The sequence below is a fragment of the Piliocolobus tephrosceles genome, chromosome 14 (genome assembly GCF_002776525.5).
Source record: "Piliocolobus tephrosceles isolate RC106 chromosome 14, ASM277652v3, whole genome shotgun sequence".
In the NCBI taxonomy this organism is placed as follows: Eukaryota; Metazoa; Chordata; class Mammalia; order Primates; family Cercopithecidae; genus Piliocolobus; species Piliocolobus tephrosceles.
The window spans coordinates 106,961,351-106,985,863 of record NC_045447.1 but is presented as its reverse complement, the minus strand read 5'-3'; the positions used below and the strand labels follow the sequence as shown (position 1 = coordinate 106,985,863).

Below are 24,513 nucleotides of genomic sequence, written 5' to 3'. Positions count from 1 at the left end.
AAAAAAAAAAAAAAAAAAAAAAAAAAAAAAAAAAAAAAGCAGATGGGACAGCATCAAGAGTCTGAGCATGAACTTAAACACGAAGCTGAAATGATGTGACCCTAGCCCTCTATAGTGCAATAGCAGCTCATCCTCTGCCGTAGCCGCGGGGCCCCAGAGCGTGTCCTCACTCAGGGTCCCAGTATGTACCTTAGGTCAAGTATATGGTGGCCAGTCAGGTGCTCTGCTAGATTAAAGGCCATGTATCACACTAAACTTGGAAGAGAAAAATACAAAAAAAAAATCAAATTCATTATTGCTAATTTGATCTCACAGAATCCAAAGTCTTAAACTTTCTATGAATATAATATTGTTATTGATAGAAACATGTCCTTAATTGAATTTGCCATCAGAGGAAACCAGAAGCCTCTAAAAACAAAAATAAAGAAGGAATCAGCTGGGCACAGTGGTTCATGTCTGTAATTCCAGGACTTTGGGAGGCCGAGGTGGGCGGATCACCTGAGGTCAGGAGTTCAAGACCAGCCTGACCAACATGGTGAAACTCCGTCTCTACTAAAAATACAAAAAATCAGCCAAGTGTGGTGGTGGTGCATGCCTGTAATCCCAGCTACTTGGGAGGCTGAGGCAGGAGAATCACTTGAACCCAGGAGGCGGAGGTTGCAGTGAGCCAAGATCACGCCATTGCACTACAGCCTGGGCGACAAGAGCAAAAAAACTCCGTCTCAAAAAAAAAATTTAAAAAAGGAGTCTTTCCCATCAGTCAGTCTTCAATGGAAATCACGTTCAGCTGACACACTGTGAGCTAAGTCAATCTCCATTTAATTGAGTCTTCCTAAGTAAGTTATTGGCCTTAACATTTGTTATCAATTTAAGAACCAACAGGAAATAAAAACATGAATAAGCTCTGTCCCTCCCTTCCTAAAGTCAGGTAGTTGGGTCCCAGTGGGAGGGATGGTCAGTGCCTGCAAAAGCAGTGCCAGCCCAGAGGGTGAGACGGGTCCCAAAAGAAGCAGGGGCAATGGAGACTGCGCCACACAGGGATCCTGACCAAGTAAGGGGCCATGGGGCTTCCCAGCCAAGCCTCTCACTGCCAGAGTCAGAAGCTATGAATGCAGCAGGATGCTAGACCGTACCCTAGGAACAAGGGGAGGGACACTGGACTGTGCCAGCTTGGGGAGACCGGGGTGAATCCACTGTTTTAATGAGATATAGGAATACGCAGCAGCAATGTTAGGGTGGATCCCCCCCATGCTGCACTGGGAGGGCCAGGGCGGCAAAGTTCCCGCAGCACGGAACCTCCGACTCTGAGAGCCTGACTCCTAAATGCCATCCCCTACTTGGAGGAACTGGGGCTGCTTGGAGAAATGGGGATCCCAGAGCTGAGGCAGGGAGACACAGGGGCAAGCAGAACATCTGTGGAGAAGAAAGGAGGTGCTCAGAGAAGATGATGAAGGCCAGTTTGCAAGGTGACAAAGGGAACATCAAAACAGATGATGGCGCAGTGAGCTGAAGACTCCTAGAGAAACAGGAGGCTCTGAGTCCACGCTGATAAAAATGTGCTGGCTGTCTGAGGAGTGAAACCTTTACAGGGCCTCCAAGCTCTTCCACACGAGATAGTTACAAAAGGTGAGAGCAGCTCCACACAGAGAAGCCACAGTCACCCTGCAAACCCTCAGAGCCAGTGTCCTGCCTAACAGGACAGAAGGAGGTGTGCATCCCCAGGCAGGGCATCACTCCTGAAAGCAGAGACAATCTGGAACAGGAACAGGTTCCCTGTCATAAAGGACACTGTTGGGACAACAAGTCTAACAGCTCTGAAGGGTGGAACGGACCACAGCATCACTGTGGATTGATTTTAATGGTTCTATGGTGGTTATGAAGTAAAATGCCATCAATTGTTAGAAAATCAGTAAAGTATTTAAGTTAAAAAAAAGTTTCTGTGTTGTACTTGCAACTTTTCTCTATGTTTGAGGTTCTTTTAAAACCAAACCAAACCAATCAACTCCAAAACCTAAAGAACATCCAGTATGCATCCCAACTCAATTGAACTTCAAAACATCAACAGTATCTACCCATACACCTGAGCTGTGGGCTGTGAAGGCACAGACACAAAGACATCCCAGCAGCAGGACCACACCAGCACCCACACCTTGGTTTCCAGACACCTTTTTCATGACGAGGAACCAGGGCTGCTCTTTGGAGAGATGGCTGACGTTGGAGCAGGGAAACACAAGCATGCCTGAAGCATCTCATAGGGCAAAAAAGCAAGGAAGCTCTCCCAAAACAAGAGGATGGTGTGTGTCACACGGGCCAACCTAAGAGACCTCCCAAGGCCAGAGTCAGGACAATGTGAGTAAGGATAAGGCAGAGCTGGATATAACCCCAAGTGAATTGATTATGACCCTATAAAAAGAGGAAAGGAGCCCATACTGATATAAACACGGCATGTGCTACACTAACGTGTTGGTCAACAACGGACCACATATATAATGGTATAAGATTATAATACCATATATGTTGACTCTACCTTTTTCACATTTAGATACATAAATACTGACCATCATGTTTGTATAAATATACTCTATGATGTTTTACACAATGACAAAATCACCTAATGATACATTTCTCAAAATGTATCCCCATGATTAAGCAATGTGTGACTGTAAATGATTAAATAAATGAAGGGGGAAGAAGTGGCACATTTTCCCTATAGAAGAACTCCAAATAATATATAACAAGAATCCCCCTTATAGCCTTCAAAATCTTCAATATTTAAATAATAAACTATATTTAAAATCATTATATAATATTTACATACCATACATGCTTACAAAATATACCTATAAACATATTGTATCAGATAAATTAAAACATATTTTACATTTACATAACCTACACTTCTATCACATATATAAATACAGGATGAGGATAAATTTCAAGAGACAACATGATTGATCAGGAATAAACTTTACATCCTTTCTCGAACTCATCTGACGCCGTGGTCACGGCCCCTACACCTGGCTGGGACCCAGGTCCCAGTTCCCATGCATGGCACCCACCGTAAGACGCAGCAGAGCACCATGAGGTGAGTGGGCACGTTGGCAGGGTTGAGCATGGCTGGGGTGTCCGACCTCATGCAGGCCAGGAAGGCCCTCATCCTGCGGTTCTTGTCCTCCACCGCCTTGCCCAACCACAGCCTCTTCAGGTTGGGGCAGGTCCACTCCCTGAAGGCAAGAGCTTCAACCAGTTCCGGGGTTTGGGGAGACTTCCCTTTGTAAGCTGCCCATTCTTTAATGATCACTGGCGAGACTACAGAAAAAGAAAGCCAGAAAAGACACATTCATGCATCATTCACCTACTTTCAGTCTCAACAAACACAAGCAGCTCTAGTAACTGGTCTGCAGATTGGCCTCTCAGGTAACAATGCATTCTCTCCTTAGCAAGCCACCAATCATCGAGTCCTTGTGGGCATTCTGTTTGCCCTTCTACTCTGTGCAATTAATGGCTCATTCAGATTTTCAGTTAGGCCACAAATAAGTTTCATCCAATCAAATCATGACTTGATTTTCTCATATAATTAGTATGTATAAATCAAGATGTTCGACAAAATCCATTTTAATATTTTATATCTACAAATAGTTTTAGTTTTAACAATTAGTGTAATTCACAGAAGTATGTGGTTATCTAATTATTTTAACACACAAAATCCAATTTGGACAGCTAATCCCTTTCTACATGGATAAATACCCTCATAAATTAGATTTGAGAAATAATTTGCATGCAGTAGCCACTTTACTAAACCTCCCACTTCAACAAATGTAACTGTTAAACTCTATTTTTAAGACTGGCCAGTAAAACATAAGTAGATATAAATATTCCAAGTTTTGAAGTCCCAGATGATGCCAGCACACAGTAACTCTATTCAGCAAGACTTCAGACAGAGTGTAAAGTTATTCAACATTTCGCCTCAAAAAAGACAAGAAGTTCTAAGTTGACATAATACAGAAACAATACCTTTTATCCACAGATGTTTTGCTATTAGTCAATTAATTCTTACAAATACATAAACATGCACGTTTTCCCACTTGATTTCCCCATAAATTAAGGAAAAAACAATGACAAGGAAATAAAACAAAAACAATCCATATTGCACAGTAGAATGTTAAAATCTCATCAACTGCACTGAGGTAACAACCCATAGGGAAATCTGGAAATCTGGGTGTGCATTTTATAAGTAACAAGTGGTTCACTCTAGTTGAATAAACACCAGAACCAAAGCGGGGCCTGCTGTGGTCCCTTGCCCAGTGCTGCTACACATGAGCAAAGGCACCGTCCCTGGCTAACACACTCCAGTGCACGGCCCACTCCAAGGCCAGTGGCTGTACGGAGACCAGGAGGCTGTCATAAACTCTAATTTTATCTTCAACATATTAATTCTATCCAAATTACATTAATCTATCTGGGCTTGTCTTCTCTAAAGTAATACCTAAGGCATTCTGAAGAGTCCAAAAGCAGGACAGAGTTAAATGTATTACTGGCTAATCTCCAGTTCCACTGAGTCTAAATATAGTCAGGCAATACAATAATCTCTTAAAATGTCATGAAAAACGCCAGGAGTTAGAAACTTGGATACACAGTTTCTCAGCAACAGAAAAAAAATGCTTAAACACATTTCAATACCTGACAAGTCAGGTAACAGTGTTACCTATAGGAACACGTTGAGTCAAGACCTCATGGCAAGGGCTCTGTGACAAGCCCTTGCGGAGCCAACTCCAGATAGTGTCCCCTTATGTGAAGCCTGCTGGGCAGAGCTGGGGTACAAGTTAAGGCAGTCACTGAAAAGTTTCCTTTTACAAAAATGTTACTGCTCTCATTAGGCAAATATCTTTCATTTACATTTGAATATCTTAGTGTTTAGATGTTAAAGAAATATTTCAAACACTCCAAATGCTTAAAGTCCATCAAGTCAAAACAGACATACATGTATATATAAATACATGCTTATTCGTTTTTATTCAATACTTTTAGGTGCAGATATAAAACCAAGAAAGTTAAAGTCTCCATCAGGAAGCATACCCTGTCGTTGGACGCACAATCTAAGGTACCGCCCCCACCCCGATCCTGTGATCTCCAGCACAGCTCAGCTTCCAGAAGCTTTTCCAGAAGTAGTGTCAGAACATACAGGATCATCTCCACAACCACCACTACCATGCACAGGCCTTCCTGTGAGCCGACCTGCCTTCCCTCCTGTGACCCAACACCAAGGCTGCTTCACCCCAGGAGAACAACAGGCAAGGGGAGCTTCCAGAATGAGCTGTTCGCCAATATGCTATGTTGCTATCAGATTACATAAGCACGCCTCACGAACACATGGGACACACACATCACACATCTCATACCATGCACACATCACATACTTCACACAACATACCCCCAACAAACCCCACCTCACACACACGCCCACCACACCACACACATACCACAATACACACACTGAAACACACCCCCCACACAGAGCATGGGTTTATGTGGTGCATGTCAGGAGTCCCCTAGGGGTTTTCAAGAGAGGCAGTCTTACTAAGTTGGCCTTTAACTTTGTCATTTTTTTCTTTGCCTTTCATCGGCTCTGTTCTTGCCTCTCTTTAATCATTTTAACAATCATTCATGTTTTGTTTTCATTCTAGAAAAAAAAATTATTTTTTGGTAGATTTTCCTTCTCAATTTTAAAACCTTTAGGCCTCTGCAGAGTTCATCCTGTGAGGCCCTAGGTCACAAAGTGAAGAGGAGGTCACAGGCACCAGTCCTAATGCATGGTACCCTCAGAAATATGCGCTCCAACTGCAGGCTCTGACAACTCTCCCCATTAGAGCTCAGAGGGCCTCCTGTGTACCTGAATGAGCCTGGCCTGGTGCTGTGTCTCAAGACTCGGCACAGCCCAGCAGGAAACAGGTGAACACACTCCTGAGAGCCGAAACTGGACCCTTGTTGATGAACTCATGGCAAGACTCCAGCCAAAGGCTGCTCCGAGTCCTAGAAGGGCTCAGAAGTGTCCTGGGTAAGCCTGTAGACACAGTAGGGACAGAGGGGGTTAGTGTTCTCTTTCACGGCACTAAGCATGTTGCTGCCCATGTGCAACAGTCATGACGAGAACAGCAAGTCCAGTTCAGGAAACACATGTCTTTATCAAAGAAAATAGACGCGACTGACACAAAGGCTTGCTCCAGAAGCAAAGGTGCTCATCTCTAATAGTTAGAGAACTTTTGAGTATTCCACCGGAGAACAGAGGTGGAACCTTAGGCCAATCAGTTAATAAGTATTTACGGAGCAACTACTATGTGCCAGGTAGAGCTGGGACAGGGGGAAGCAGGAGATCTGCACAGGCATGTGCTTGAGAGGGACGGTCGCCTTGGGTTCTCAGACCTGGGCCTAGATCCAGGGACTCAGATAAGAGGTAACACCTAACTTTGCAACACAGTCCTCATGATTACACATGAAAAACACCTAGCACCCCTCATTATGTAGAGATCATGAGATCCATTCACATTTTATACATTACTTACATTAAATTAATTACAAATGAGTGTTTATGAAGAATTCCAAGGGACATCCAATTTTCAGGTTGAAACAGCAGCCTCAAGAGTGGAAGAAGTTGAGGAAAGAAAAACGCCTGGCTCTGTTTTACAAGTCCCCTGCAAAGGGGCAGCGGGAGGGCAGCCACTAGAGATGAGAACGCCTGCTGCTCCTCTCTCTCTGGGCTCTGCTTTCTTCCGAAGAGTCACTGTTGCCCAGGAGGGAGGACTTCTTAGCCCTCACCGTATTACTCAACCCACAGGAAATATAAGCAAGTACAAAGTACCCAGCACAGCAAGTCATCTGAGTTTTTACAGAAACCTGGGGGTATGTGGGCTTGCCCATGGCACTAGGCTCCAGCACATCCTGGGTGGGTACCGTCTGGGCCTTAGAGCATGGTAGTGTAAAATGAACTCTGTACTGGTAGTTTTGAAGAGAAACATGTTCCTACTGCATCTTATTAAAACAGTAAGATTCCTGGAGGTCAGCTCATGTATCACCATCAACAAATATTAATCTCATCTTTTCACTGTCAGAAAAATTCACTACTTCAGGAAGTAGCCTACTTCTGAAAGACTGAATATTAAACTGTCTTCCTTACCTTAAACTAAACCATATTTTTACACTGGCAAAAACAACTCTAGGACAGACATGTTACTGGAGGCTAAATTTATAATGCGTTTTCCTTACAGAAAGCACCCCTTCAAAATATCATTTGGGGCCATAAAATACTATCGTACTTTAAGTTGTCAGTAAAAAACTCAATATTTTCCATCAGATGTTAATCATCTTCTTTTAGGAGCACACTTAACATGACAACTAAGCCACCTTGGAAATCTGTTATAATGCTGACTTTGGGATCTACCCCAGCCCAGGTTCATTGTGTAAGCCAATCCCAACTTGCTAGAGTGGCCGCCTATAAGATCATATTATAAAGTATGTCTCTAAGCTCAGTGCCAGAGCACGACCATTAATTAGCAGTGCCCACTAAGAACACAGGAGAGAGAACTGCAGCATGCATGCACACGTGTTCATAGGTTAGGAAGAGACGCAGGCAGATGAATGGCTTCCAAGGTGGTGGCCGACTAGACTCTGGTTGTGTGTATTTAGGGAGCAGCCACTATTATACTTGACGAGCTTTCCTGGGGTTGTTATTATTATAAACAACAACAAAAACCTCCAACTCATTTATACTAGGACAGAAACAGAAAAGTGGATACAATGAAGACTGTTTTTTTTCCTTCTAATAGAAAAACTGCCGCCTAATTTCTAAGCAGCCCCAGCGTGTAGGTAGCACGTTGGGTTCTCTTCCTCAGGCTGATACGTCTGTAAACACCCTCTGTAATTCTCAAAGGTAAAAGGCTGTGGATATTTTCTTCAACCTTTGATATTTGAGGATGGAGCAGCCCACTGTCCACAAAAATATAAATGCTTAGTAAGGCACAGGACATGTAGCAGAACACGGTATTACAGACATGCAGATAAATGCTGTTCATATTCCTCATTCCACGTATGTTATTCATAATATATTAGAAACTCAAAAGCTCAAGGATTGGCAAGTAACACTGGTTAAAAAAAAAAAGAGTACGAGGACTTATGAAACAAATATTAATCCAAAAGAGTAATATCACAAATTGGCCTGTCATATCATTTGCCTTCCTAAGCAATTCGTCTGCTGTGCTAGGTCTACTCAAAGTTCTGTGAAAAAAACCTTAATGCTTCTCCTAGAAAGCTTTGTAGAATAAAGAAATTCAGACAGACTTATGAGCAGCCTTCATAGAAATCGTGGGAAAAATGTTTACAATACCAATTTTCACAATATTAAATCAGTACAGTAATATTGATTAAAGTATTCTATTTCATAATATAATCCACAGTGAGCATACTTAGTTTACTTTTTATTAGCAATTCCAATTATTGGCACAAATAAAAACATTTTTAAAGCAAACTAGACCAGGAAAAAATGCTCCTTTCGGCTTTTCTTGGTGGTTTAAAAATACAGGAATAGGCCGGGCGCGGTGGCTCAAGCCTGTAATCCCAGCACTTTGGGAGGCCGAGACGGGCGGATCACGAGGTCAGGAGATCGAGACCATCCTGGCTAACACGGTGAAACCCCGTCTCTACTAAAAAATACAAAAAACTAGCTGGGCGAGGTGGCGGGCGCCTGTAGTCCCAGCTACTCGGGAGGCTGAGGCAGGAGAATGGCGTGAACCCGTGAGGCGGAGCTTGCAGTGAGCTGAGATCCGGCCACTGCACTCCAGCCTGGGCGACAGAGCGAGACTCCGTCTCAAAAAAAAAAAAAAAAATACAGGAATAAATACAGGAAAATCTTTCATAAAAATAGTACTCATCTATAAACTTGCTCCCTCATTCCACATATTTATTTCATGTGTGTATAATTTTTATCTGTCTACTTTTTATAAGCCTGTTTCTCTTACTTACTTAATTTTGAGGTACTAGGGAAGACTTTTGTAGGAAATGGGAGGCAAGAAACAAAAGCCAATTTTATTAAGATGATGTTAGTTTTAAAAATGTGTAAATCACTAAGCTTTACTTTCTGAACTTTGTGCTCTTCAATTATAGCTGGGGATACTTATTACCCTACAATCTTTTTAAATGTAGGCCTTTTATTCCGTCTCATTTGCCCTCAAGCCACTGCAGCCTCTCCCACTGACCCTTGGAGAGAAAGAACCCCAGTGACTGGGAGCGACAAGAGGCACTCTGAAGGAGGAAAAGCCACTGAGGCACATAAACACCTCCACCACAGGAACGAGTAGAAGAAACTCGCCACAGGATCTGTATTTTTGCAAGGTGAGGGCTTCAAAGCCAGGAGCTCCTGCGTCAGACCCCAGACACATCTCCAGGCCCAGCCTTTATTCCAGCATCAACAGAAAAGGTCTCTGGGTTCCACCTTCCCTACCAGCAGGTGCCACTATCAACCGTGGATCACGTCTGGAGGAATCTGCATGCCCCTGGGTGTTAATAGTTCTCTTCTACGTACACCACTGAGAGGGCTTAGAATTCCAAGGCATATACTGCCATGATAAGCAAATATTCTTCTGAATTTCCTAGAAGTGAAATTATAGAACTTAAGGATGGAAAAAAAGGTGTGGAAAATAAATTGCCAGCACATAATACAACATGACTTTCAAAAGGCTGGAATTTTCTTTTCTTTTTTTTGCTATCATCTAGTTCAGGAGCAGAAGGGCTAGAAATTGTTGAGGGTCTCATATCCTACTTTCGCCATATAGTGACTTTAAAAATGAAAGTTTGGTAAATCACAGGAAAGCCAGCTATAAATCATGAACACCTGACCATATGCCTTAATCACTGACTAGGTTTCCAAATGAATATACATGACTTAAATCTGCTGAGAGTTAAATATTTTTAAGCAACCCTTAAGACTTCAACATGCTTGCCTTTTGAATAGTTCTCTCCGATAATAAGGTCATCTTGGGACATTCTTTATTGTTACAGTGACCATTAACAGGAACATACAGCTGTGCAGATAAGGTTCTGAAGCTATTTTAGATCACAGATTTTCCATTCAGAAATGGCCACACCAGCTGCTGGAGCAGCAGGCTCTCTCTGGAGTCCATATGCAGAGGGCTGGGTTGCCAGATCACTTCGGAAAGTCAAGGAAGCAGGGTTGGGGGAGAACAATCCTTCACAGGGACAGGGCCTCCCAGGACTCTTTCTTTGGCTTATGGATCTTCCAGTATGACAATAATTTCATTCAACCTACATGTGGTCCAAGAGTGGCCATAGATTAGACAGCAAATTTCAACAAGATCTAAATACAATCATTGTTCCATCTTGTCAATCAAGAACTCCTGAGAAACTTTTCAATGTCAGCTTCATTGTGGCACAATCAGACATTCTCCTATCCTATTTAGATTGTCAAGAAGCTGTAGCACTCTCCTTAGTACAAATATGTGTTACCAATTAATAGGTATTTCAAGTAATGAAGTTTAAATCAATGGTCCGAGCAGGGTCAGTATTTAATCAGCTAAAATCTAATGAACAGGTTATATGGAAGGCATTTTAATGCATGCAATGTTCATGAACATAGATCACACTGTGCACATTACTCAATTCTCAAACAAGGTTGGTTTTGAGCAAGTTGAGAGTATTGAGGCTTAACAATCACAAGATATTCTCAAAACAAAAATATCCCTTCTGGAGAGCTGGTGTTCCAATTAGGGTGATAATCATGGATATATCACTGACATAAAAACCTTTTTTATAGGCTTGTTTCCCCCTCATGAATGTAACTACGCATGAAATAAGTTCAATTTTATCAGCTCCCTATAAAGACCTAGATTCCAAAGCTGCTTATAAAAATCTCAACCACTGAAATTACGGTACTGAGTAAGGTCTCTCAACTTCTAAACTCAGGTCAAATCTATACATCTTTTCCATTCAGAAATAAATTTGTATTTGTCATAGCACATTAATAATGCATCTTTCTAAACACTTCCATTCTAGTGTCTTAACTGTCTAGGCAAAGGTCATCTGCACCTGCTCTATCTTTGACACTTAAAGGCTTCATTTCTGCTTTGATTCGGTCCATACATCGCTATCCAACTCATCTTTCTAAATGGAAACATCATTTGTAACAAACCTTCAATGGCTTCCCATCTCTACAGAAAAGTCAAAATCAAAGTTCATAAATCACTTGAGCAGAAAAGACTGCAGTTTGTTTACCACTGACCTTTCAAAGCATCTCAGCACTTATGCACGCTCTCACACAACAGAGTTTAATTTTCTGATGCACCAAACCAGGTCTTCATCTCCAACAAGCTGTGTGTACCTAAACCAATTATTCATTCTTTCACTGCCTGCTGCACGCTGCTCTAAGAGTAATACACACAATAGCAAAAGACATAAATGTTTATGAAATCACTTTTAAAATCTCATTTACCATCTAAGAAGTACTAAACTACCACTGGCAAAGCTCAGCCTCCACAGTGGAGAAAATACCCAGGCTCCATGATCAATTAACAAGCGCGGTTGGCTGGGCCTCTGTCCTTTTCCTCAGTGCTAGTTGACTCCCTTTCCCAAACCAAATCTGATGCATCCTTATCCCCAATCCTTCCTGCCTTCACCAACAAAGGTGGCCCCAAAGTATGAACTCCTGCCTCTGCTCCTCCTTCCCACCTAAGTCTACTAATACAAACTCTTTATCAGGACTAATTTTTTCCTATTCTCTTTGATAAACTCACCTCTTTCCCACTAAATCCTCCCCATTGGTCAAAAAAAGAACATAACAATAACCAAAAACTATTCAGTCTCCCATCCTTAAAAAGAAGGAGGACAGGAGAAGAGGAGAGGAGGGAAGGGAGTTCCTGAAAGTTCTCACTTTGAAGATACAGCCTTCCTTTGGCCATCTCAGCCACATCTCAAGAGAAGATCCAGTGCCACCTGCTGCCACCATCTTGTTTTGTGTTCTCCTGTGTCTCTTTCCTCCTCCACCGACATCAATGGCACCCCCATTCGCTTGAGTCATTTCAGACTTCCCCAACCCTTCTTGTCTTTTCTTCCTTTGATGGCATTCCTGTGACTTCTGATTCCAGCTGGAGTTGGTCTGCCCATTGAAGGTCAGGGCAGTCTGACACCATGAAAGCTGTGGCCTGCCCTGGCTTCCATAATCCCCACCTCTCCTCCTGCTCCCCACCATCCACATGCTCTGTACATTCTGGCCCTTCTGAGAGCTTTCTCTACTGCGCATTAACAGGACAGCCTCTCCCAGGCCCAGCCGGAGACCTCTCAACCTAGACCAAGACAGCTGAGGGGGAGCTAGCATGAGAAGCACCACTGGACGTGCGTGCTGCAGACATGCAGCAGGCACCAGGTCAAGACTCCACTTCCTGGGCATGTTTGGTATCGCAGCACACCAACGATGCCAAATGGTGCAGCACACCAATGATGCCGAATGGCCCAACACTGGAGGGGTAGGGGACAGTCACATCTGACTCCACGGGACAGCACAGAAGCCACAAAGCTCGTTCCTATTCAGCCCGAGGTGATCACTGGAAATGCCTAAAGGAGTTTGCTGCGTAAAGGTAACACTGTTTTTAGAACACACAAGCAAATAAAAAATAATACCTTCTACCACGAAGCCAGTGCAGTGCTCTGAAGCTGTGGACAAAGGAGCTGCGGCACCCAGGATGTCACAGGATTTGGGACTAGACAGAGCCTGCAGCGCAGGCACGCTAAGCCCGGGAGAGAGGAACAACTGAAAAAAGGGGGTCTGAGGGCCTGGTCAGGCTGCAGGAGAAGTGAAGAGTAGTGACAGGCCAGGACAAGTGACCAGCCATGTGCAAAGAAAGAAATGCCATTCTTTTGTGAGCAAATGGATCACACAATGTGAGAAAAGAATGAAAACAGGTACATTGAAGAATGTCCTGAACCTTTGAGAAGAATGTCATTTACAATGTTCATTGTTCCACATGGTATCTCCAGCCATCGAAGACACAGAAGTCCTGATCACCTCCTGCCGGTGACAGTCACACCAGCAGCTCAGCAACCACTCTCAGGACAACTATCACCAAGGAAGGATAGTGAGAAGTGCTTCACTTTAACGCCTTACGGATTGCAAGTTTGTCATAGTAATTGCAAACAGAAACATTTTAAATCTAATGAACTTAGGTTAAAGTTCCAAAGCTCAGCACTGCACACAGTCAGTGCTGACAAGGAGTTTCATCATCTCAGGAGGCCTGCATTGACCCACCACACAAACGAATAGTCTGTAACTAATTATCCATGGCTCAAAGAAAGATCTAGTAATTTACAATTTCCACAATTCATAATATTCTTAGACTGTATATGTTTGAGGATTCTTTTCTATATTTCCAACTAAATATACAGTTACTTTTACATTCCTTACATTAGGAAATAAAATTACCTAGAACAAAAAGGCATCATTTTCTCCAAGTATTACACAAGCCCACTAGAAGATAAAAGAAAAATGCTTTGACCTCATCTTTGACCACCTTTGCAATCCTTTTCAGTGTTTCCACCTGCACCCCCCACACCCAGAGTTGATCAGCTGGAAGTGCACATGTCTCAGAGGATTCCGAGACAAATCATCACAATCCTGCGACGATCCGTGAGTCCCACGACCTCCGCTACAGCTGCAGAGCCATGCGTGGTGGCACTCCAACAGCACAAACATGGCCAATCAGAGACCTGCTGGAAGTTTTCTCCAGGACCCTGGCCTTCTGGAGAGAGCAGATCTTTGTTTCATGAAAACCAGAGCACAGAAACACACTCGTCCTGATTACCAAGACGTGGTAATTACAGAGAGTGGTGGCAATTCAGGTCTGCTTTCAGATCAACATTCACTTTAAAGTGTAAACCTGTTTTATTATTTTACTGAATAAACATCATTATTGGAATGTTACTGAGGAAGAAAGTCTGTGGCTTCTCCTCCTTTTCTAAGAGCCTTTACCCTGGCCTACTGCCCCGATGACGGCCTTTACATAGAGGCACTCGGGGTCAACTCAGTCATGATTCTTCTAAGGCTTTAGAAAATGCACAAGAGATTACGAGGTACCGAGGAAAACAAACAATGGATTGTTACAGTACATACATTCTGGTGGAAGTCTGTTCTTTCTAAAAGCAAGTCTCTCAGTTTTCTTTCTGCTTTCTGCCAAACTAAACAGGACTCCGTAAACATACTGACGAACTGGCCTATAGAGCAGAGCGGCCGGAGGCAGGTCCTTGTTGGCTTCATCTTCAATAGAAACAGCAATTTTGATTTCACCCTTTGCATGGAAGAAAGCAGAATAACATTGCACATTTTTCACGTTGAATTTACAATACACTCACAGAAATACACTGTATTATCTCCAGTTAATGACACTGCAATTCCATTCCAAATCAACTGCTTAACAACTTGCCTAAATAAAGACGTTTAGGAAGAGTTCATTTGGCAGGCTGTGGCCAAAGCATATGCTCAAAGAATCAAAATAAAATCTGCATTATTTTATGTTTAATCCGAAACCAAGAACAAAAGAAAACCATGTAGATGTTCCAAAGTCTTTGAAACAATCCAGACAGATAACATCAGACAACAAACAGAATAGAAAAGACTGAGAACTTGCAACTTTGATTTAGAGAGTGGGGATGGTCATAGGCAATATAATTGAAAATTTTCAATGACCTACATGCAAACTAAAGAACTGAATATCCTGAAAATACAATGGTCAAATTTTCTTTGCCAAGTTCTTGCATGGCAAATTACCACCTCATGTATTAGACTTCTGCCATAGTGTGGCAGGTGTTCAAGAAATGTGTCTCATTGCGGGTAAGGACATGCCTAGCCACTAGGGCAGAAAACAAAAGCACTCCATCTTTTTCATGTCCCAGGTCCAATACGGCAAGAACCGCATCTGACTCAAGAACGTGTTGCCAAGAGACAAATGACTGACTGTGGCCTTTGGCAGCTGAGATTGTTGCCAAAATTCATCAGTCTCAGGGATCTTACAGCATCAAAATACATCTCAAGATATCGTGCAATAAATTTTATTTAATTATACTCAGAGCATAAAAATGCACTTATGACCTCAATGTCTGTGAAGTTCATTGATATATACGCTTTAAATAATAATTTTGAAACATTTGCTGTTTCTTTCACATAAGTTTAATTTCCAAACTGGTCTTTCCCCTTACCCTCCGTACTTTCATATTCATTAATCCAGTAGCTACATGTGTTCTAACACTCTCATCTAGGGAATATTTCTCTTAATAATATGATGCTTTGCAAATTCTCTTCATTACCATAAAGATGCATCTCACTGTAAATGTCTTAGCCTGGGCAATTAAATACCAGAGCCATTTAGATTATAGGATAAACTGAAAAAACTTAAGTAGCATTTTAAAATCTGAAAAGACAATTATCTCAACCATGTCATTTTATCAGTATTTGTCCTTGAAATTCATAAGAAATAAGAAAGTATGCTGGTACAACTTGCAACCCTCATATAGATCTAACCGACTATCCAGGCATCAGACCCAGGAGTGTGGACACATCAGGTGGCTCCTGGGGACCTTACATTTCAAACAGCCCCACGAGGAATGAGTGTTGTTTCTTAACACGTTGTTTTGAAAGATGTCTTCCCAAAACTTTGGTTCCTTAAACTTAGCAAAATGCTCTCCCCACAACACAATTACTTTTCACTTACCCTTTATAATTTATGTTGAACCTGAAAAATAAAATGTTCACCTTACAACCATAATCTGAAAAGTGATACTATAAATGCATACCCATATCAAATCATAGATGAGATTTGGAGGCATTACAACTAAAAAATAAAGGATCTGAGCAAATAGTACTGGCTACATGTTTTCCATGTCCTTTAATTAACAAAAGTAAGCAGTATTTGGATTAGCTGGTTAACAGTTGAAGTCCGCCTCTGGAGGATTAGAGAACAGGAGTTCATTATCGCATTTATTGACTCGATTTACAAACCACAGATGGGTTGTAGAGAGCAGACAGAAGTCTGGTTATATATGGTCGTATAGGTACTGAGGAAAACATGCTAATAATACATGATAGTAATAAACCAACTCTGCAGGATCAATCTAGTAACTGAGGTAACTTGTTAAATTGTGGGGCTAAGATTAAAGGTGCCAACGTAAAGACTACACATCACCGAGGAAATTTAAATACACATAGATACATTTGAGACACCAAGATTAAAAAATAATTGATGCCACACTATATGTATATATTTAAGCATACATTCTATAAGACACTAATAAAGTGAAATTATGACACTGTATAAAAAGACAGTTGCATTTTCTGACTATGCGCATGTTCACAAAATCCTGTATTCCATTTTTTGCTCTTAGCACTATTAAAACTGCACGCTATGAGGTTATGAACAAGTCAAAACACATGAAGTACTACGAGCCATTCAAAGGGGGAAACATTATTTTCTAAGCACAAATGATAAAGGAATCAGATATTGTATCTGACATGAGAATTAAACCTGACGTTACAGCACAAATATGGTGTAAGAAAATTCTGAAATTGAAATAAAAAGAAAAAAATTACAAGTCATAAAATAATGTGATACATGATTTCATTAGAAGTATAAAAATATTGTATACTAAGTTGAAGGAAAAAAGTGAGACTTTTCACGAGTTACTTTTAAACTGTATTTACAGTTATAAATGTTCATCTTTCATTCAATGTTTAGCAAGGGGAAAGCGAACTTTGCTTCAAATAGATTAGTAAGACAGAAAAATGGTTCAAAAAAGGACACAAGGACAAAACACCCATAGGAATGGCCACTCATCAAATAACAGAAGCCACTCCAGGGCCCCTTTGATAATACCTTCGTCAGGACATGGAAGATGTAGGGGTACATCAGCCCCTTCTTGTGCCTGTGCTCGGCCACTCTCAGCACCTCAGGTGCAACGGGGGGCAGGGGAGGTGTGGTGATGTCCATGTGGTTCCTGGTGGGCATCGACAGGAGGCACGGGATTGGCTGGACAGTGCCCATCTGGCTTCCCTTGCCTTCGGCTAGTTGGCTTCCTGAAGAGGCAGTGGACGAGCCTTCTGCCTACAGTGCAGAGAGCAGAAGGGAGGAAAACGAGGATACGTCATGTTTTCATTCATTCCAAGTATGTTAGGTGCCTGTTCACCTGCCGGACACAGAGGGGACAAAGACAGGTCCTGTCTTGGAGAGACCAGATTTGGTGCCACCCTAAAGACAGAAGAAACAGACAGCACCCTGATCCAGTCCCTCTCCTTGAACAGCTTCGCACACTGAAACAGCATCAACATCTACCGTGCCACAGGACAGTGGGCCTGTTGCTCCCGCTGCTCTGTGTCACCCTGCAGTCCCTCTGCGTTGGAGGCGGAAGCCTCGCTATCTCGTGTGGCTCTCACGTGTCCATCATCCATGTGGTCCATTCCTGTGTTCGTTTTCTCGAGACCTTGCCTGAGATCTCTACACAAACAGGAAAACTAACACTCCAAGAGGCTGTGCAGTCTGAACACAGTTACGCAACCCCAACACATAGAAATGGAATTCTAATCCAGGGCTGACTCTGTGCCGCAGCTGGTACTTAAAGAACAAACAAAAACCCAAACTCAAGCATTCTCTGTAGTCATTATAAAGCCCTAACTATACACAAGCAGAAATTAAACCAAAAGCCCCAAAACCTGCTAAGCCACAGCATAATCCCATTAAAAACAAGGTCTCAGATCTACAGATAATGACATAGAAAGAGGTTCATGATACACTGTTCGGTGAAAACACCCGTTCTGTAACTACTAAGCCCCCAGACGTGGAGTGTATGAACATAACAGGAAAGAGTCTGGACCCCAAATTAGTACCACAGTGATGGATTGTGGCGAGGCAGTAGAACTAAGGAAAGGAAAAAGGAAGGGAGACACTTTAGCACAGTCTGAATTATCTGAATAGTTGCCCAAGAGCAATGATTATTTGTATGATAAAATTTATCAGAATAAATGTCGAAAATAAGAATTGCTTATTGATTGATTTAACGCCACCCTAAAGACCTACACATTTGGCCGGGCGCGGTGGCTCAAGCCTGTAATCCCAGCACTTTGGGAGGCCGAGAAGGGCGGATCACCAGGTCAGGAGTTCGAGACCATCCTGGCTAACACGGTGAAACCCCGTCTCTACTAAAAAAATACAAAAAGCTAGCCGGGCGAGGTGGCGGGCGCCTGTAGTCCCAGCTACTCGGGAGGCTGAGGCAGGAGAATGGCGTAAACCCGGGAGGCAGAGCTTGCAGTGAGCTGAGATCTGGCCACTGCACTCCAGCCCGGGCAACAGAACGACAGAGCGAGACTCTGTCTCAAAAAAAAAGACCTACACATTTTTCTGTTTCTAAAGTATACTCTTTATAATGGTGTGTAATTAAGTGCTTAATTTTATTCTTTAAAACACAAAGTGCCAACATTAGTCTTAAGAAGAATAACTCATAGATAATTCACTAGTTTTTCTACACTCTCCATTCCATAAGAATACAGATGTGAAACAACTCAAAATGCTTTGGAAGGTGCTTTGAAAATAATATGTATCCACAAAGGATTTTTGTTTCTTATTTGCAGAACAATCATTTAATAGTATGACTTCTTTAGACAAATGTCTGATATTCAGGCAACCCTGCATATTAACCACCAAAACCTTCAAGCAGGAAACCTGCTCCTTCTTGGTAATCACATGCGGCAGACGTGGCTTTGCAAATTAAAAAGGTATTTTTAGGTATCACTATTAACAGGTAGAAGTAGAAGAAAAGCGGAGAGGCAAGGCGTGGTGGCTCACGTCTGTAATCCCAGCACTTTGGGAGGCTGAGGAGGGCAGATCACTTGAGGTCAGGAGTTCAAGACCAGCCTGGCCAACATGGCAACACCCCGTCTCTACTAAAAATGCAACAATTTGCCAGGCGTGGTAGTGCACGCCTATAATCTCAGCTACCAGAGAGGCTGAGCCAGGAGAATTGCTTGAACCCAGAGGGTAGAGGTTTCAGTGAGCTGAGATAGCGCCACTGCACTCCAGCCTGGGTGACAGAGCGAGACTCCATCTCAAAAAAAAAAATTTTTTTTTAATAAAAAACTTTTCTAAAAAAGAAAAAGAAAAAAAGGAGGGGAAGTTAAATTTAGCATCCCCGGTGCTTTCTCAGTGAATCTTCACAAAAACCTACAACAGTGTGGGCTCAGGAAGGTCCTAAGCACCTTGTCCAAGATGATGCAGTGAGCAAACAACGAGGAAATCAGCTGCCTGCCACGCAGAGAGACTAGCAGAGAGACTAGCAGAGAGACTAGCAGGCTTGGGCGTAGCTCTGAACTCTTCCTTCCCCGCTTATCCCCTTTGTAAAGGTTTACATGACCTGATTAAAAGAGAGATATTATCTTTCACTATTTGATCACTAATACAGTATGCTAATACAAAATGAGTCAGAACTCAAAAACTAAAAGGCATAGACTTTCTACCTTTGTTTGGTCTCCTGGGTCTCCTCGTGCCTGAGGCTCTGAGTGGCTTCCTGTCTTCTCCCAGCCAATCTTGTTCCCGCTGATATGGCTAAACATAAAATGAACATGATTACTGTCCAATCACTTTCACAAACCAGCTGACAACGACAAGAAGGGCCTGAGCTAAGTCTGCAGGCTCATGATAACAATACTTTTAAAATAAACACAACGTCGAGAAATAACTCTATTATAGTAATATTTCTTCCTGCTTCAAAAGAGTAAGTGATAACCACATACTATGGAAAAGAAACTATTGAACGCCTAACTTAGAGGAGCCACCCGGCAGTTTAGAGATGGTCTGTGATGTGCTTAGCGCTATGGAGGATGCAGAGGAAACAAAGGCAAGCCTTGCCTTGGAGGATCTTTCCATTGTCACAGCGAGACAAAAGATCGGCATTTAATTGGCAGTTATGAGGTAGTAGAAGACTTAAATGTTATCTGGATTGAATACTACACATAATGTATAAATAAATGTAAGGCGATAATACATCACACAGGGCACTCCACCCTATTCATGTGGAGGGGGCATTAGAGCTAAAACTAGAGGTGACTCGAACTGGCAAATCTGAAAAGCAGGGAAGGTACACTCCAGGCAAAGCGAGATGGCACAAACTTGCTGGGTTCACAGAACAGGGCATGGGAACTTATTTGGAGGACGGCTTTATTTAACAAAGTAGGGAGAAAAAAAGGGGTAAGGAAAAAGTGATGAGAAGATCACAGAGCAACTCCAATTCCAGAATAAGAGATAACTGTGCTGTTACCCATTAACAGTCTGGGAAAACAATTTCATGGGTTTAACGAGCATTTAAAAAAAATGAAACAGGACAGACCAGAATGAGTGGTGTGAATGAGCATTATTTCCTAAAGTCTTTGTTCACTTGTAGTATATGGGTTACCATAGTCCTCAGGCAAATGTGAAATGCACTGTCTACAGGTAGCAGAGGATATGCAGGGGCTTGAGCAGGGCCAGCAGGACACAGCACCACACTGGAGCCTCAGTACACAGTGTGACCCTGAGGCAGGGATGGCTGTGGTGCTCCGTGCACTCACCCTTCCACTATAAGGTTCTATGCCCAAACTACCTTCTGAAAACCAGTGTTGGCCATAGGGCATGCCAGCATGGGTCAACTGGCCTGCCTTTGTAACTGACTCACATGACAGATGGAGAGGTTTTAAGACCAGATAATTCTCCTGTCTTCCAACCAACTTCATTTTAGGTCAGTCTTTTAAAAAAGGAAAAAAAAAAAATGCAAAAAGATTCCACAGTCACACGATGGACCCATCCAGCCAAGGATACCGCACGCACGCCATGAAAAGTTCACCCACCCTGTTCAGGTTTCCCGGTCTTCATGGAGCTTGGAGAAACCACTGCTCTGTTCAAGTTCACTACCTCATGCACAATCTCTGCCTGCAACTTTAAACTAGAGGAAACACCAGCAGCGGCTCAGATACATCAAAAACCAGTGCAGGCATCCCCAGAGTGTGGTGATCTGTCCCACTGAGAAAGCAGTCACTGAGGGCACCATGTGAGCAGACAATGGAGAAAGGATCAGGAGGCGGATGAGCATGTGCTGATAGGGAAGCAAGAGTCAGTAAGCTGGGAGATGCAGGGGGCAATAAATCACTAGATCCTGGCCTAGAAGTACATGGCAACATTGGCACAAATCTTGTTTATCTTCCATTGGATGTAAAGAACAATACACGTTCTCAAACTGTTGTTAAGCTTAAAGACTCATGTGGAATGCTTATTAACCATGCAGACCCCCAAGCGCCCATCCCTGGGGTATCTGTCCCTAGAGTGTCTGGGGCTCTTGCAGGGTAAGAGGATCTAGAGGATCATGCACCTAGGATGGTGGGGCAGGGGAGGCCGAGTGTTAGGAAAGTGCCAACCAAGGAGGGGACGCACCTCTCTACTAAAACTGAGAGCCAACAGGTTCATGCCAGTGCCACCTGAGATCACAGAGACCCCTACACTTGCAAGCCTTAGTGTTGTTCTATGTAAATTATCAATCTAAAAATAAATGTCATAACCTGGATGCTCATATAACCTTCTAACAATCATACTGTAAAATCTAAAATTTTGCCTGAAAAGCATCTTGACAAGAAACAGTTTTTGAGCAGGCCAATATATTTCAATAGGACAAACATATTACAATTGAAAAAAAAAAATTTTGAATATGACAAATTCTTTGCTTTGAAGAACAGATGGATAACATTTTAGAATACTTCTAGATATATTTATGTTTCATTTCACACAACTAATAATACCTTAAACGGACACCTGGAACCACGTACGTAAACCAGACGTTTCACTGTCTCACACTGCACTGAGACGTGCTGAGACAAGTACTAGTGACAGGGAAGTAGAGTCAGTGACCCGGGCACTGTGCAGGAAGCCTGTGGTGCTCTCACAATCTCGTCCCCACCCCCACACTATAAATCTCTAATGATAAAATGATCAAATCCAGGCTCAGAGAGAAGGAATCTACTCACAGTCACAAATAAAGCAGCTGGATTCAAACCCAGACCCTTATTTCAAACTACTGGCACCTGCTACCACGGCAGAGCCGAACCATGGCTACAGTTTCATACATATGTGAGAATGCAGCACTCAAACAACAGAAAGGGTGACTCTGGCAAGTCAGCTCGGTGGCTGGGGAAGCCCAGCACTATAGGATGGGGTATTTTCAGGCTGTCAGAGAGGTGTGCCAAGGTCTCACTTCACTAGGAACGTTTGGAGCTTCTGTACGAAAGCCTGGGAGGACGGTAAACTGTTCTAGTCACTGAATGATTTCTTTTCTCCATCTTTCAGCAGGTTGGTGAGACTAGGATGGAAATGTACTGGTGTTCTGGTGTGAATAAGAATTATTTCCTAAATGATGTTTGGTTTACACCAAGTAAGACCAAATAAAACTTGGTTTACACCAAGTATACCAGCGTATGACGTGTCACTCATGCTCCTGACTGTCAGGGGTGTAGAGTTTCCCTTTATGGAGCAGAAAAGAAAGAGAACATTAAGTAAAAGCTGACTTCTGTGTCAACAGGAAAGAGCAAAGGCAAATAAACCAAAATGGAAGAAAATAAATCATTAAATTTAGAAAAGAAAAGATCAAATTCACAGCAGAACTATCTGGCATGTATAAATTTTTCATTTCTATCTGCTCCCCAACTCAACAGGGCTGAGAACAGACAGCCGGGAGGGTCTCTGATAGTGTAACAAAGAGGGCCTGGGCAACAGAAAGCCTCGGCCTGGTTGGAAAGATGCTCAGAGTTCTCCTGCAGGGCCTGGCCCTGCCAAGTGCTATCTCCCTACAGAAGCACCAGTATCTGGGTGCCCTGACCAGGGAAGCTACAAGAGTCACAGAGACAGACACCTAATAGGTCTAGTCTTCTCATGCCCTAGTTAAGCTAACATCACACATTCAGGTTCCTTCACGTAATGGGTGAGCTTAAAACGTCAGGAACACAGAAAGCACTTTTCCATGTGGCAGTCAGATGATGGCTCAAACTTCTTTCACAGCCTTGTCAGGGCTTCTCACTGTCATCAGAAGACTGTGTGACCAAGAAGTCCCAACTGGCCACGGAGCAGTCCCCTTGGACCCCGCAAGTGAGGATTCAGAGACACCTAACTGCATCAACACATCTTTCTTAAGACCAATACGAAATGTCTACACAGATTAGTGGATGGTTAGCACACAATGCAATGATATAGATGATGATTACTTTTTGCCAACGTATAAAATTCAGAATCACTTTTATGAGAAGATATTAGAAATGGTACCATGTGTTAAGAAGTCAAAACATAAATATAAAGCAAATATCTGTCTGGAACAAGAGCGTAACAATCTGAAAGAAAAACCCACAGCTATAGTAAAGTCATTCCCTCAGCCCCAGGACCCACGCCTCCGGATCCTGGAGCAGGGCACGATGGAATTCTCCTCGGGAAACACAAAGTTTTTTTGGAAGGGGAGTTGGAAAGGACTTAAAGGACAAGAAAAACATTCAACACCATCTTCAAGCAAAACAGGCACATCAGGTACACACTTCCTAGGATACCAGATCAAAGGGAGCCAAATACAATTCTTTTAGTTATTTTACACTAAAAACCGAATCAGTGTTCTGGTTTTCTAGCATACTAATAGTTAATTTTTAAAAAGTAGTGACAGCTACCATTCATTGAGCTTATTCATCAGCTAATTTAATATACAAACAACACAGCAAACCTGCCACGCACATCTGAATGCTCTGAGGTCCTGCGAGCTTCAAGTCACAACGCCACCGAGAAATACCAACCAAGAGACTCTGAGCAAACCGCTTCCTGCCAGCAGCTCGGTCTCAGTGCTGCTCATGGAGCACGCTAACACCAAACAGCCTGCCTTCCTGTGGTTCATCTTTCACAGACCAGATTTGGTCCAGGGAGTACAAGTCATTAGCAAAACTTAACAGGGGAGGGGAACACAAGACTTATGCAAGAGATGCCTCCATAACACCACATGTCAAAATAAATAATAAATGTGGAGCTGTCCTGTTCCACAGGGCTTTCTCTACTAAGATACATATACAAATTCTCAAGAAAATGAAACACATTTATACAAATAAGGACACAAGGTAGAAAAAAACTCAGTCTTCTCTCTGAATGAGGACTTTTACATATCTATTTTAAAATGTCAGTAATTTTATGCAAAAATATTAAAGTAATAAAGTGGACATATATAGATCTTATTAAATATTAGGTATTAAGTACATATGCACATTAATACTTACACGCACAAATAAGAATACATAGTTACATAAGTATATTAAGTATAAAAGATGGAAGAAAAGGAAAAAGGGCAAGTTACTCTCCCTAAGATAGACCTAGTTATCGTAAAAATCTTATTTTAGCAGATGCAGAGGAAAATAAGGTGCTTGAATATTCACCAATCTTT

At 42.4% G+C, this 24,513-nt stretch overlaps 1 protein-coding gene across 3 annotated transcripts in view; it reads right to left on the bottom strand.

Annotated features, from left to right (window-relative positions):
* The window catches only part of FAM120A (family with sequence similarity 120A), a 116,977-nt gene that overhangs the window by 20,261 nt on the left and 72,203 nt on the right, over window positions 1-24,513 (bottom strand). For all 3 annotated transcript variants that reach the window (XM_023187813.1, XM_026447181.1, XM_026447182.2), the window contains exons 8-11: window positions 19,547-19,634; window positions 16,917-17,144; window positions 14,165-14,339; window positions 3,060-3,309 (exon numbers count right to left, since the gene is read on the bottom strand). In XM_023187813.1, the coding sequence (XP_023043581.1) occupies window positions 3,060-3,309; window positions 14,165-14,339; window positions 16,917-17,144; window positions 19,547-19,634 (741 nt within the window). The remainder of the gene's footprint in view (window positions 1-3,059; window positions 3,310-14,164; window positions 14,340-16,916; window positions 17,145-19,546; window positions 19,635-24,513) is intronic.